Below are 14,069 nucleotides of genomic sequence, written 5' to 3'. Positions count from 1 at the left end.
AAGTGATCTGGCTCCCCAGTCTGGGGTATGTACATTCTAAATCTCTAAAATGATGTATATTCCTTGAAGAGAGACTGAGCCTGCTCAGTGCTTATGGCTGCTCAGGCTATTTATAAATCTGTACCATAACTGATAGGAGAAGGGCTGTGATTTAAGACAGAGTATTATTGTAAAATGAATAAATAGTTACTGGGTGTTTACTCTAGAACTGTGAAGGGAACAAGACCAGTGAAGAAGGTCTGTGGTCTGCTGCAGAGATGACTTAACCCTGTTACAAATTTGCTTTCTGAATAAACTTACTCAGAGGGGCACTGACTAGAGGTATTTCTTCTGCATAGAACACTTCAAAATTTGGCCAGAAAAAAAGAGAAAAAATAATTCTTTATTGAAAACACCTGCCCTTACACTGATGCTGTTTTAACTGAGTTTTCATGAATGTTTTCTGTACAAACTGCTTCCAAGCCTGAGAGGTGGCTTTGGCTAGCATTTCATATCCAGACCCCAGCATCAGATTGATTTTTTTTTTACCCTGACCCCTTTCAGGAGTGATTCCCAGACCTGACCTTTACTCAACATCCAATTGCTGTGCTCCACAAGCACTACAGGCAAAATCCCTTTTAAGAAGCAATTTGTGTGCAAACTACCACCTTCTGTATGCCCCATCTCTGAAGCACCTCCACAGAATTTCTTTTGCACAGAGATTTACCTTTCTGCACCTGACAAGCTGTTTCACTCTAATGCAGCTCCTAGACAGTGCTGATGATCTCTGCTCCCCCTTCCCTATCAGTGACAGCCCCTGATGGCATGTACAACTTGTTAACTCTATGGGATGAAAATAGGAAGTTATAATCAAACACAGCTTGAAAACCACCCAGAGAAAAAGCAAGAGAAAGAGAGATGGTTTTATTCTAGTCATGGACACCTTCATTATACAGAAATGAGAGTTTATTTCATCCAGTAAACAAGAGTGACAGGTAGATCACAAACTGCATCACAGCTACTACCAGCACTGAGACAGTTCACCCACAAGTCTGGGGTAATACAACAACCCAACTGCACACAGCAGAGAATTTAACAATCAGCTCAAAATCTCAACATTGGGATTTGGTTAACTTTTTTGGATGTGGTGTATATATATATGTATATAGATATTCTTTTACTACTTAAGTATTTCCTAAAATTCACATGGAAGCACAAATGGCTTTTAACACCTGGACATATATAGATTTTTCATCTTATATATATATATTTATAGATATTTATAACAGTAAAGATATGTTTTTCATTACTACAATATACTTGTTTAACTCCTTTAAGCAGCTGGGAAGGAAAAAAAAAAAACAAACAAAACAACCCAAACCAAAAAAAAAAAAAAAAAAAAAAAAAAAAAAAAAAAAAAAAATCCCAAAAACAGTTTCACTACAATCACATCTGATATGTGTGTGTCACAAATTACAAACAAAACAAGCCATGAAGCCATGTGTGAGATTGGAGTCAGACCATTCCAGGACAGAACAGCTAAGAGGCAGGCAAAGAGTCTCAGAGGGAGCAGGCTTACATGTCAAATGGTGGTTTTGGGCTCTCCGGGCGGGCGGGACTGGCCTTACCCGGCCGGCTGGAGGTTAAAGACAAGAAAAACAAAAAAAAAGGGAAAAGGAAGGAGAAGGGGGAGAAGTAGTAAAACAATAGTTAAAATACAGAAAGGAACTGGCATCAGAACAATAGAGGATCCACAATTAAGAGTAATAGCACTGAAATGAGAGAACTGCAACAGGAATTAGGACTGGAGGACAGCCTGCAACACAAGTTCATTTAGCTCTGGTAGAGACATGACATCTGAGATGCATAGGGTTGATATAATTTTTAATTATCAAGTTGTTTTTTTTTTTAATACATGTAGCATGAAAAGTAAAAACCAAACTTTAAGATGAGTTGTGATCAACAACGGTTACAAGTTTCCCCAAACACGTACCATCCACATGCAAGAAAAGGCTACGGAAGAAGTCACCACAGTACCCCAAAAAACACTGAAAGATGTGCTTAGTTCAAAGCAGAAGTATTTTCAACGAAACACCACACAGCAAACTCCCTGAAACATTTGGCTGTCCGTTTGCAAGGGGGGAGAAGTGTGTCTATTCCCCTCGCCCTGCTGGGTTCAGGTAAGTCAGCCAAAAATGGTGATGCAAGACAACTGCTGGCAGGAGCCACTGTGTCCCCAGCAGGAACGGCCCGGCTCCAGGAGCCAAGTGTGAGCAGTCCGTGAGCGCCCTGCACACTGAGGTGTGTGCACTATCTCACACTTCACTCTGGCAGGACTGGGCTGATCCATTGATTCCCCCCTTTACTCATCTCCCTGCCTCACTTTGATACGAAGTTGATTGCACTGTTCCCAACATGAAATTTTTGCACCTTAGAAGTCAAACTAATACACAGGACATTTAATCTGTTCCTAACGGGTGTCACGTGTTTTGACAGCGTATTTTTGCTAAGCCAGGCTTTTGTCTTAAGCTACAAGGAAAGAAAACAGCTACAGCTCAGTCCTGGGTGCTACAGCTAACTGGTGCAGGTAGGACACTTATCCAGGCTAGACTAGGCAGATGGAATTACTGGACGGACAGCCACCACTTGGACCTAAGGATGTCCCCGTGGCTGATCTCTCCAAGGAGCCTGTGTACTTCAGGAATCCATGCCACTGAATGAAGGCTACTCTATGCTTACAAAGCAATACAGGACGCACGAGCGAAGACGAAGAGCTCAATCACTAGGCTAGAGTTTTACGACACACCGGGGAGGGGTGGTGGGAGGCAGGGATGTGGGATGGATGAGAGGAGTGACTGTGGCTGTGGAAGGGAGGGTGGAATGGGGAAGCCACCAGCACGGCACTCGTCGCCAGCTGTCTACAGCCTCAAGTTATAAATCTAAGAGGGACGGTTCAGCCGGTCGGATTATGGTAGGTCGAGTAGGTGAGGCGGGGCCCCTTCTGCTGTGAAAAAGCAGGAAACAAAAACAAGAGAACACACACTGTGGTTAGCACAGCAATTGCAGTCACAACCACACATGCTTCTCCACTTCGCCTGAGCCAGCGGAAGAATCCAACCTGAGGCACAAACCCCCAGAGTGCAGCTGCACAAAGGAGACTCACAGGCTTCTACACGGCCTCACACTGCACAGCACAGATCAGCAGTAGAGCAATACCCTGGCCTGCCAGTTTTCCTTCCCTCTGAAATTTGGAAGGGCAGAGATTTACTGCCAGTAAGGGCCCTGGCTCTAGGATGAGTGGAGAAGCACGGACAACAGTGAGCTCCTGTATCAAGCACATGACAGTCACACAGCATGGATGGGGTCCTCTGAGACGCGCTGCTGCCAGAGGCTCTTGGCTGGTTTGGAGGAGCACCTTCTTCCCCTGCCCTCGGAGCTACTGCAATCCTGGGATTCCCTATTCTGATCTTGGATGTCAGGGACAAGCTTATGGCTTTCAGTTTTCCAGTTCTGGAACAGAGCAAATGCAGCTTCTACTTCAATAAAAGGAACTTTGACTATTCCTACGCCATTCTGTTCCAACTCTTTTGCTGATACTTCAGCTACATAAATGGGCAGCAACTTAAGTGTTTGCCCTCTGCATGGATTAAGTGTTCTAGAATCTCCTTCCTGTAAGGGACTGGGGGGAAAAAAAGCTGTAACAGAAACATACCAGACAATACCCCTGACATGGCTCTCAGCTCAGACTCAGACTACAGGCTGTAAGAAGGCTATAAAAAAATGTGTTCTGTAAGACTGAGTCTGCTCCCTGCAGTGTCTGTGACCTCAACTGCATTTTGATTATGTTTTCATTAAATAAATTGTTCACTACCAAGCCAGAGGTCCAAACTGCCTGAAATGCAAAGAGCAAAGCCAACAGCATGTAGACCAAATGGAGGAGAAACCCTTGCACTGATCATACAGGACCAGGTGTCACAAAATTAATGCCTCAGTAATTTCACTGACAAGATTTAGATTACAGAAAATCAACTCACTGCTAGAAATGAAGGCCTTCTCCTCACACAGGGGCTGAGGGATGGAAGAGGGGCAGAGGAGGCTATTTGTACCAATAGTCTATAATCATACTGGCACTAGAGGAGTTACACTCCTGTAAATTGGGGCAAGTTCCCTCATTTAGCAAATAAACCAGAGCAACTCTCCAGTCCTGTTTACTAAACCTCAGCAGAACTTATTGCTCCAGATCTCTTAAGCCTCAGAGCTTCATGACATGTGGGATCTGTGCATTATCTCTAAGGGTGCTCACAGTGTAAATGCAGAAACACCAACCCTTTGGTGGCTCCTACTCTCATTGGAACAGCAACAGCACCTGAATTGAAACCTTACAGAACTTCAGCTCAACATTTAGTGAGATGCTGCATCACCATGTTAGAATGCATTTTTTTGTGAAGGTTCAAGGACTGTTTGCATTTCAGGAGTTTGCACAGGTTGTGCTAAAAGCCTCTGAGAGTTTACATGAAAAAAATGCTTGAAGCCACTAGAGTATGTAAAGTGTTCTGGCAGGAGTGGCCACTTGACCCTAGTAGGATAAAATAGGGCTGAAATGAGCATAAGCAATTCACAGGTAGATGGGCTGCTTTTTTGTAATGTATTATGATTGACTTTTGAAGACTTATTTCTCTTAGCATTCAAAGCATTTCAGAGTGTGGGGCTGCCACTTTTAACTTGTAGGCTGTTTCTGTTGGTTTTCTGGAGATGCTTGCAGAATCTGCCTGGTAAACTTAGAAAAGGCTGAAAACTTTGCCAGCACTAAAAGGGACAGAAGTCTTTCAGGCAACATTTACCCTGAAATGCTGCTTCAGTCTGACTACATTGCTAGTCACTCCTTTTTATATCACTAAAAAGTCACTTTTCTCTGCCAGGACAAGGAACAAAGCTTTGCTCACAAAGAAGCCTGTGGCTGTCTCCAGTACATGAGAAGGAAGACCTGAGCCCTGGCAGGAGCCCAGGGAGGAGCTACTGTCACATCCTTTGAAGTCAGTCTTTCAGGCCATACTCAAAGAGAACACTGAGCTAATCCTAAAAACCACTGGGCTAATAGGGAGTTCTTTTGATAAGAATCTAACAGACGTGGGAAAATATGTTTATTCCCTTGAACTGCAAAAGGTTTTGGGTGTAATTTTTTAGATCATGTGGGTTTTTGTTTTTAATTTTTATTTCCTTGGTGCTCTTTATGCCAGATTAAAAACAAAATGCCCCATAACAGCGAGTCCCAGAATGAGGTACAGACAATGGCAAGGCTCCTTCCCAATGCTGTTCACCCAGGATGCATGTTTCCAGGGCTGTCAGGGATGTCTGCAGTAGGCAGAATACTGGAGGAAACTGCTGATTGCTCCAACACCTCTGCAGTGTGTCATCAATGAGGAGGGTTGACGATGACGTCCTCAAAGATGTCAATCACGAGCAATCACTGCAATGTGGCACCTCTCAGCTCTAACTGCAGTTCTGTGCAGCAGTAACAGACACCATCTGCTTCAACATGGGGGCTGGCTGAGACCCCCCTGCCCCAGAACAAGGGCTTGAACTTCTGCTATTCCTATTAAAGTAGGATTTCAGCACGTGCTCCTTGCCCCCAGATCTCTCTGCCACAACCAGCAGCAAGAGAATCTGCAGGAGCTGCTGCTGCTCCACTCCTCTGTTATGAAACAACATCCACAGAGAAAGGGAGAAGGAAAAATCCACACCTGCCCTGTTTTGCCCTCTGTACCTCTTTGTCAATAAGGGCTGGAGGTTCCCAAGAAAGGGACTCAGGAGAATTTGCTAATGTCCCTCTTCCCACCCCCAATGACATTAAAAGGATGAGCAGTACACAACACAAACCCACACCCTACATCACTGAACCACTACAAAGCTGCAAAATGCAAGGAGAGAGAGGACAGGGAAACGGGCAGGAGCTCAGGGCAGAGTGTTTGAGGGACACAGATCACTACACCCTTCTTCTTGCAGGGGCAGGAGGCAGAGGAGAGAAGACACTTTAAAATGGAAGCAGGAGAGTAACCTAGAAGGTAAAGGGTCAAGGGAAGAACAAACTAAGGGAGTTCATATCTATCTGATGATGGGACACAGGATAAAAAGGGAACACTCAATGTAAGAGTTACCCTGCACTCAGACATGGAAGTCCTGATATTAATGACCCAAACTGCTCTTGACTTCCATGAGCACTACGGATACAGTGAGGATGGGATAACTTCTCCAGCCAGACATTAGAACTTAAGAAGAGGAGTCTGAACTATCAGCTCCCCAAGTCTCTGTCTTAATCCTAAGAGCTGACAGACCAAATCAAAGCAGAGTTTATTCAGCTGATCTTACATTTAGGATATAAGCCAAATGAAAGACACAGTTTAGACCTTGTTGCCAGAGCTCATTCCCCCATCCCACCTTCTCTATTCAGAAGCAGAGAAAGGGTCCTCCAGACCTTAAATCAGGTATTGAGGTTTTCCCAGCTCCTGCAGCTCAAGCAGCTGCTCTGCCTCTGATCAGCCAGTTTTCTGTTCAAGACTCCTCCCTTTATGAGATCCTGGCAGAGGTGGTTCATCAGACAAGGGACTCTGTTACTAACACAAGAACTGGGCAGCAGAGGAGAGCTGCAGAGCAGTGCTGGAGGATGGGGACACAGTGACTCATGCATCGCAGCGAGAGTGCAAAACCTACCGTGGCTGCCAGTCCTCAGGGGTCACTGATAGTGATTCTGAAAGACAACACGAAATCAACATGGCAGTTCAGACAGTTCAAGGCAGAGGCCACACAGACGGTCAGGAAGGTGGAACAGACACACAGGCGCTTGCACAGACAGAGTCACGCATCCCCCTCCAAACACAGTATGAGTAGGGGGACTGCAAACACACAGAAAACACTCATAGCTTCATCTCTGCACACATCCAGACCCTGTTGTGCACAGGGGTGCATCAAAACCCATCCATCTGTCTGCACACCTACTGGCTGTTGCTCACTCACCAAGTTCCTCACACATCCAGGCTGACGTTCACACCAGTGTCATACCCAGGTTTCAGCACCCACCAGCTGGGTACAGGTAGCTGGGCTTGTCTCTCACTGAGGATTCCTATCTTCTGACTATATGAAATGTTTAAGAAAGAGCTCAGGAAAGAGGGAGATAACATGCAGTCCTGAGCACTACCCAAAATGACACAAAGAAGGTGGAGGTTTTTCTGAAGGTCATAAATAATGAAATCAGCTACTCCAGCCTCCTGAATAATTCAGGTCATACAGCTGTGAAACCTTAGCATAGAATGATTTGGGTTGGAAGGGACCTTAAAGATCATCTAGTTGCAACCCCTGGCCACGGGCACGTACATCAGCCACTAAAGCACTAAGGAGATGATTTGTCCCTTGAAACTGTGTGTTCAAGAACCCTCTGGGAGTACCAGTGATGTGCCCCCACTGTACTGACCAGGAAAGCAGCCAGTGAGAACCATCCCTGCCAGGAGGTAACCCCAGACCCATGCCCTTCTTTCAACATATTCTCCCAATGGTTGAGTCATTCACACTGAAACTTCCTAAATTCTTCTTCAAGCTCTTCTACCTACAGTTTCTATTAAACTATTTTAAACTAAAGACCCTAAATACCTGGGGGAATACCTTCATACACTTCTTTCCCAGATCAAATCCTAAATGCAGTCCATTGCACACTGCTAGAATCTCAGATGGTTTTTAACTTTCAGCTCCTAAAATTATGTTTTTGTCTATATGGAATTCCACGGTAAACAGAATAAATGTGAAGCACAGAAGCAGGATGCTAAATCTTGTTTTAAGTGTCCTTAATTATATGCAGGAAAATCTTTCTGTGCAAAAAATGTACCATGTGGTGATTATATGTGAAAATGTGTTTATATACTTATGTTCATGAAAAAGGAGTAGCGTGACACTTGTGTAAGTTCATCATTCATAAAACCAGATGCTCAAACCAGAGTCATGGAACTACCAAACTTCTACACAGGTATCAATGAGCACACAAAGTACATCCAGCCACCACCACACATTTGAGTTCACTCCATACCACCCACTCCTCCATCAAAGCCCACTGGTGCTGAACACAAGAGCTTTGTTCCTCTCTCACACACACTACACAGCCCGGTTAGCAAGGGAAAGATGGGTATTAAAAAAGCAACAATGGAGATGGCATTCGTTCACCCATGGCAGAAGGACCCGAGTCCAAGTGCTAGCAGGGAACATTCTTATTCTATATACAGGAGAGGAAGAGAAAGAGTCCCTTGTCATTGGAAATTCTCCATTCATCAGTGAACTCAAATGACAAGCTGGTATCAGGATCCGGAGGAGTCTATGAACAACTGGAAGAATCAGAGAGGGGGATCAGAGAATGAGCATCACACTTCACAGCTTCTGGAATTACATTCTCAACTCCAGATCAGGGCAGTCAGTAGCATGCAATCCAACCTACCATCTCTCCTAAACCAAGGGGTTTCTTAGTCAAGCATGAAACTCTTTCCTCCTCTGCTCCAGTGCTGTTTTTCCTACCTTTCCCTAAACCCCTCTACTCATGCAAAAGGCAGAAAAGCCATTAAGATAGACTATGACAGATTTCTTCAAAAAAGGCCAATTCATTTCAGCCCATTTGGGGAATCCTATCACAATGGCCAGGTATATAGAATATTTTTCATGAGTGAAGAAATGAAACTGAGTGAAAGGAGGAAGATGGAGACAGAAAGAAGCATAAGTATACTGAAAACAAAACCACAAATTAACAGTATATGGAAAGGCAGGGTCACAAGAAGCAGGAGCCAAAATACACAGCAGAAGCATGCTGACATCCATAGGTGCCTCCACAGACTCTGGGGCAACACTGAGGTATGTGAGGACAAGTTACTCTGGGAGCTGCATCAAGGTGCATAGGAAGGACTGGGGCAAAGGCACCAAGAAAGTAAAACCATTTGCATACACCAGAGTCAGAAACTGGTCTGTAAAGCTGTCTGGATTCATCCACCTCTGGGCTGGCTGCAGCCTGGCAGAGAACACTTCCTGCCACACAGGCAGCACCAAATATGAACTGGGCACTGTGGCAGGAGGAATACTGAACCCACTCTGCCATACACCATCCCCAACCATTGACAAGCTTGGTGTTTCCACAGAAAATGGCAAAGTTTCAGACCTGTGCCACCAGCACCCACTCGAGAGGTGTTTTCCACAAAGGGAAGTGTTCCCTCTGGCATGTCACTGGGGAGCTTCTGGTTATGTTTGTTCTTGACACTGCAATTACCTCCTCTTCCTCAAGGGAAACCAAGTAACCAACATAAAAGCATTCCTGGTTCCAGACTGCTTCCCAAGTTCTGTTTAGGAACACATACTCAGCTGCACAGGGGATAAGCCCTTATTACTATGTTGAAGTGTGTCTGAAGTGACTGAACAGGAAAGGAAATGAGTTTCTTAATGGGAAAGCAAAGCTGGGTGATTTGAACCCTCTAGACTGGAAAATGCTGAAGTTGATTACACAAGCAATAAAATTGCCTAAGAATTCATTTTCCTGCCAGTGATCCTGCAATACTCTCCTAGCCAAAAAGCAACTGAACAGCTTTGAAGGCTTTCCAACTCACCTTGAAGAGCTCTGGGTCAAGAGAAAAGGGGCAACTTCAGACTTTGGGGAGCCCTACACAGAGGGGAATCTCACCCCAGTCCTGTGATTTATCTGGTGACTACAGGCATCGGTACAATTGCTGCAAACCTTGGTACAAGGTCTTCTCCCACATTCCTTATAGAGGTTTGTAGAGATAAACAGCTGCCCCTCCGTTTCTGAGAGCTGCCTTGGCATTACCTCATCCAAACAGTGAAATCTCCTCTGTCTCAGAGGACAACAACGCTCCTGCCTCTGGATGCAATTCAAATATCCAAATGCAGTACCCACATCATGCACTCCATTCTCCTCCTATGGCCCAGGCAGGCCAAGTGCCGCCAAGGCTCCAAATCCAAAATCAGAACACACTCCACCTGTGTGGAGCAGTGTTTCAGGACTTACCTGGGAACACCAGGAGGAGCACGATTAGGCCGAGAAGGAACCTGAGGTGGGGGCCCAAAGGGATCAGGAGAGGCACCCGGCCTGGAGGGCACAGGGGGAGCGGACCCACCAGCAGGAGGTGGCCCAGGAGCTGGTCCGCGAGACCCAGGTCTGGCGGGGGGCACTGCAGGAGCTCTCCTCTGCGGCGTGGGGCTGGACGTGGGGGACCTGCCAAACAAACAAAGGCATTCAACTGCAGCAACAGCTCTGGGATCCCTCTGCCACCACAGGCTACCTTCAGTGTTTCTGTCTTCAGCTTCACATGACCCTACACACCACCCTTTGGCTTTCAATGGCCGAAACCAGGCCTCAGGTTGCCTTCGAACCTACGTCAGCCCCGGCCAACCCAAGGGTTTAGAAGTCAACATCTTTGTAAAGATGTTAGAAGCCTGCCAGCAGAAATACCCAGGACTCTTCATCCACAGGAAGAAGAGGAGGACTCCCTGTGTCAGTGGGAGGCCCCAGCAAGGCACTGAAGAGGCGTCAGGCAGGTCTGCGGGGCTCTCCCCCTGAGCCTCTGGTACCTGCGTCCGGACGGTACGCTCTGCACCTGCAGCCAAGAGTCGTCCACCGGTGGGGGCATGGGGGTGCTGATGGTGCTGGTGTTGATGTCCCCGATGATGTTGAGGGCCTCTTTCAGGGCGTGGTACATGCGCAGCATTTCGTCACGTCGCTGGGCCTGCTCCGCCGACTCCTCCATCAGCGTGTTTTGGTCACCGCAGGAGTACAGGTTTGCCAGCAGCTCTGAATGGATGAAGTCCTTGGTCTGTAAATGAGCAGAGAGAGGGAATCAGTTTTCACCATCTTTCCATAAAACACTTTATTCCGTCCCCATCTCTTCCTTTCAAGCTGCCTTTCGTTTTCCTTCGTTCTTTTCCTCCCTCTCTATTTTTCCCCTTTCTGCAGCTCCCACCACCATTGCCCACAGTGTGATAATTACATTGTTTATCATGAGGTGCATGATTGTCTTCGGCATGAGGTCTCTGATGGTTTTGTTGACAATTGCCATGTAGGAATCTACCAGGTTCCTGATCGTTTCCACTTGTCTCTCCAGCTGAGGATCCATGGAGTGCATGAAACTATCTCCTCCATTCTCCTCTGCTTCACTGGCCTGCAGAAAATAAGGAGAAACAGATTGGTTCTTCAAATGTAACACAAAACTAGCTTTTCATGAGAGCTAAGAGAAGAGTAGAAGGGAACAGGCAGGAAGCGCATGCAATAAATAAAATTAATTTAAACTTACATTTTGAGCTGTGATTGTCAATGCACAACTCAACTTGTACAGACTTCTACTCAGATCTGAGAAATTTTAGTAATAAAGCTGCTCTCTTTGTAGAAAGTTACTAAGAAAAAGTGAAAGACAACAGGGACTCCTGACCCATGTTCAGAGGTTATGGCCCTGGTGCATACTCAAAGTTGTATTACTATTTTTTAATGTTTACAGCTTCCTGAAAGGTTCTTCGTTTGAGCTGGGTTCTCCATGACCAGAGGCAGTTAAAACCAAGAATCATTCACCATAAATTAGGTCTCACAGTTTCTCTGCCATGCTGCATCTTTGTCCTCATCATACAAATGAGCAAACAGGTTCAGAGAAGTGAAATAACTGCTCCTCTCAGGCTGAGCACAAGTAGATGGAATAAACTAGAAAACTTTCCTATCACTTCATCTGCAACTCCTTCATCGTAAGTTATAATTATCTTTTCTTTCACACCAAGTAGATGAATCTCTTCCTGTTAGCCTGGAGTACACTGTTTATTCTGTAAGGTAAAACCTGGACTGTGCTGTTTGACAGCAAGCAATCTGCAAGGCTCCTCCATTTGGGATCATTTTAAAGCATTGAAGCATGAAAGAACTGCTGCCTTCCTCAATGCTTATTTTTAAAAAAGCCCCGTGACTGTATAATGAAACATCTTTGTTTTAAACAGCCCTAGTCTGAACAATTTGCCATGTAGGAAATGGCTTCTCTTTTGTTTTTGGGGAACAAAATATATGAGAAAGGGCAAATTCTTTTGTTCATTTGAGCTTTTGCTGAGAAGATCTTACATAATGAAGGAATGCAAGGTCTCAGTGTGAAACAAAGTAAAGGAAGTGGATGTCAAACAGGACAACTTAAAAAAGTGAGGGTAAAAAAATCCCAAAAATAAGCTTGCACCAAGATTCAGAAGTCATACAAAAAGGGAGGAATAAAAAGAAAAAAGGAAAACTCAAACCAAGAACAGAAACAGACAGCAGGAATCCAACAGAGAGTACAAAGAGGGAGAAGAAGCAAATGCCTCTCAGGAAATTGTGACAAAAGGAGAAAAAAAAAAAAAAAAGAGAGAGCTATCTGGTGAGAGCCTCAGGAGGCAACACAGGCAGAGGGGGTCAGACTTACTTTGTCCTTGTCCTGGCAGGCCAGTTTGAGCATACATGGAAAAAATTAAAACAAAAATGGACAAAAAATAAAAAAATTACTTTTAGTTGGTCTCAGAATTTGGAGAAGGTCCCATAATAGCACTGACAAGCAAAAGACCAATCCCACTAAAAATACATCAATACCTCTATTACCCTAGAAGAGGAACAAGTGAATTGTGTAGCTACAATGAAAAGTGGGGTGCTCTGCAAAGGAAACCACATTGTTATCAACAAAGGACAACTAACTTACCTGCAAGGGCCACTGCCATTCCTTACAGGGGTTTTGAGACAGGGATCAGTGTTCCCATATCAAACCCCTCCACTTGCACAGCAACAGGTGGCCACAGCCACTGTGGTTAAGAGGCCCAGTCTGGTTCAAAGCTAATCTGAAGTCATGTCACTGTTAAAATTCAATCTCTAATACTCTTTTTGAAATCTCTTATCAGTCTTGTCAGGAACTACTTTAAGGCAAAACTAGCAATATTCAAGTGTAACAGGACAGATGAATGCAAGAAACGTATTAGAAGCAACAAATACAAACAGAAAAGCAATTATCACTTTTCTAATGGGAAAACTATTTATAGCAGCTTCCTTTCACAGAGAAACAGGAAAGACTTTGAACAGAAACAAATACCACAATTGTCTAGAAGATACTTTTAAAGCAGAAAATAATGCTGACAGTAAGTGCTGTGGGACAAGGGGAAGGGAAGAGATAAGAGTTCTTGTTAAAGGAGCATATTAGAGTATCTACCAAGCTAAAGTAAAATTCAAAGAACATCCTTCCCTAATTAGTTGGAAGAAGGAAAGGGAGAACAACTGCTAAGCTAGGACGTTCCTAATAAGGCTTTATAGAGTTACCAAAAAGGAATGGTACCTTTGCCCAGTGGATACCATACCAGTTTAGTAGACGCAATAGTTAAATGTCACCCTTATATTGTGAATTTAATGTCCACAAAATAAGACAGCTAGAGGGATTTATCAAGGCAGTCTTTTCCTACTTTATTTTCCCTTTGAAGCTGCCAGTTACTTTATCTCAAGCTTCCCAAATGGAAGCACCAGGACATAACAAAAAAAAAATTTTTGTTATTAAAGATTATCAGCTCTGGGAAGACACAAAACCTTTACTGACTTATTTTTAACAAAAAGAAAAAAAAAAAAAAAAAGAATGGAGTTACTCTTCTCAAGACACATGCTGTGCTCCTCCTTATCCCATTATTACAGCTCTCACTTACCCCAACACGCTCTGGGTAGACTCCTGCACGAAGGAAGGAAGCCTTCCAGCTATCCACCTCCTCCTGGGTCTCACAGGCCAGCTCCAGCTGCCGGTAGTCCTTGTAAACATTCCTAACAGGAAGACACATTTTATTATTCTCTCCTGCAAATCAGAGATCTGCCCATATTTGACAAAGATATCAATGATTAGGGAATCCTCCTGTCATTTTAAGACAGAGACACTTGGTCCCTTGCTAGAAACCTTTTGATGACCTTGCAAAATGAATTTTTTTAATGATGTTTGATTGCTCTCAAATCAGTTGTTTCAACAAATTGTTCAACAAATCACCTATTTCAACAAGGACTGAAAAAGATTCCCTTTCCAATTCTGCTTGATGCTGGA

The 14,069-nt window shown here is 44.4% G+C and overlaps 1 protein-coding gene across 13 annotated transcripts in view; it reads right to left on the bottom strand.

Annotated features, from left to right (window-relative positions):
* Nucleotides 1-689: 689 nt before the first annotated feature.
* DNM1 (dynamin 1) overlaps nucleotides 690-14,069 on the bottom strand; it is a 65,367-nt gene continuing 51,987 nt past the window's right edge. For 4 of the 13 annotated variants that reach the window (XM_062505482.1, XM_062505478.1, XM_062505485.1 and 1 more), the window contains 5 exons: nucleotides 13,693-13,798; nucleotides 11,001-11,171; nucleotides 10,609-10,826; nucleotides 10,022-10,228; nucleotides 2,439-2,983 (listed from right to left, as the gene is read on the bottom strand). In XM_062505482.1, coding sequence (XP_062361466.1) covers nucleotides 2,911-2,983; nucleotides 10,022-10,228; nucleotides 10,609-10,826; nucleotides 11,001-11,171; nucleotides 13,693-13,798 — 775 coding nt within the window. In that variant the 3' untranslated portion in view covers nucleotides 2,439-2,910. Of the gene's footprint in view, nucleotides 1,616-2,438; nucleotides 2,984-6,702; nucleotides 6,725-10,021; nucleotides 10,229-10,584; nucleotides 10,827-11,000; nucleotides 11,172-12,434; nucleotides 12,447-13,230; nucleotides 13,234-13,673; nucleotides 13,799-14,069 lie in introns of those variants that run through there. The other 9 variants (XM_062505480.1, XM_062505483.1, XM_062505477.1 and 6 more) reach the window with 6 other exon arrangements.

Source organism: Cinclus cinclus, chromosome 19 (genome assembly GCF_963662255.1).
Source record: "Cinclus cinclus chromosome 19, bCinCin1.1, whole genome shotgun sequence".
In the NCBI taxonomy this organism is placed as follows: Eukaryota; Metazoa; Chordata; class Aves; order Passeriformes; family Cinclidae; genus Cinclus; species Cinclus cinclus.
Note: the sequence above shows the minus strand (reverse complement) of the source record. Positions and strands in the feature narration are given on the sequence as shown.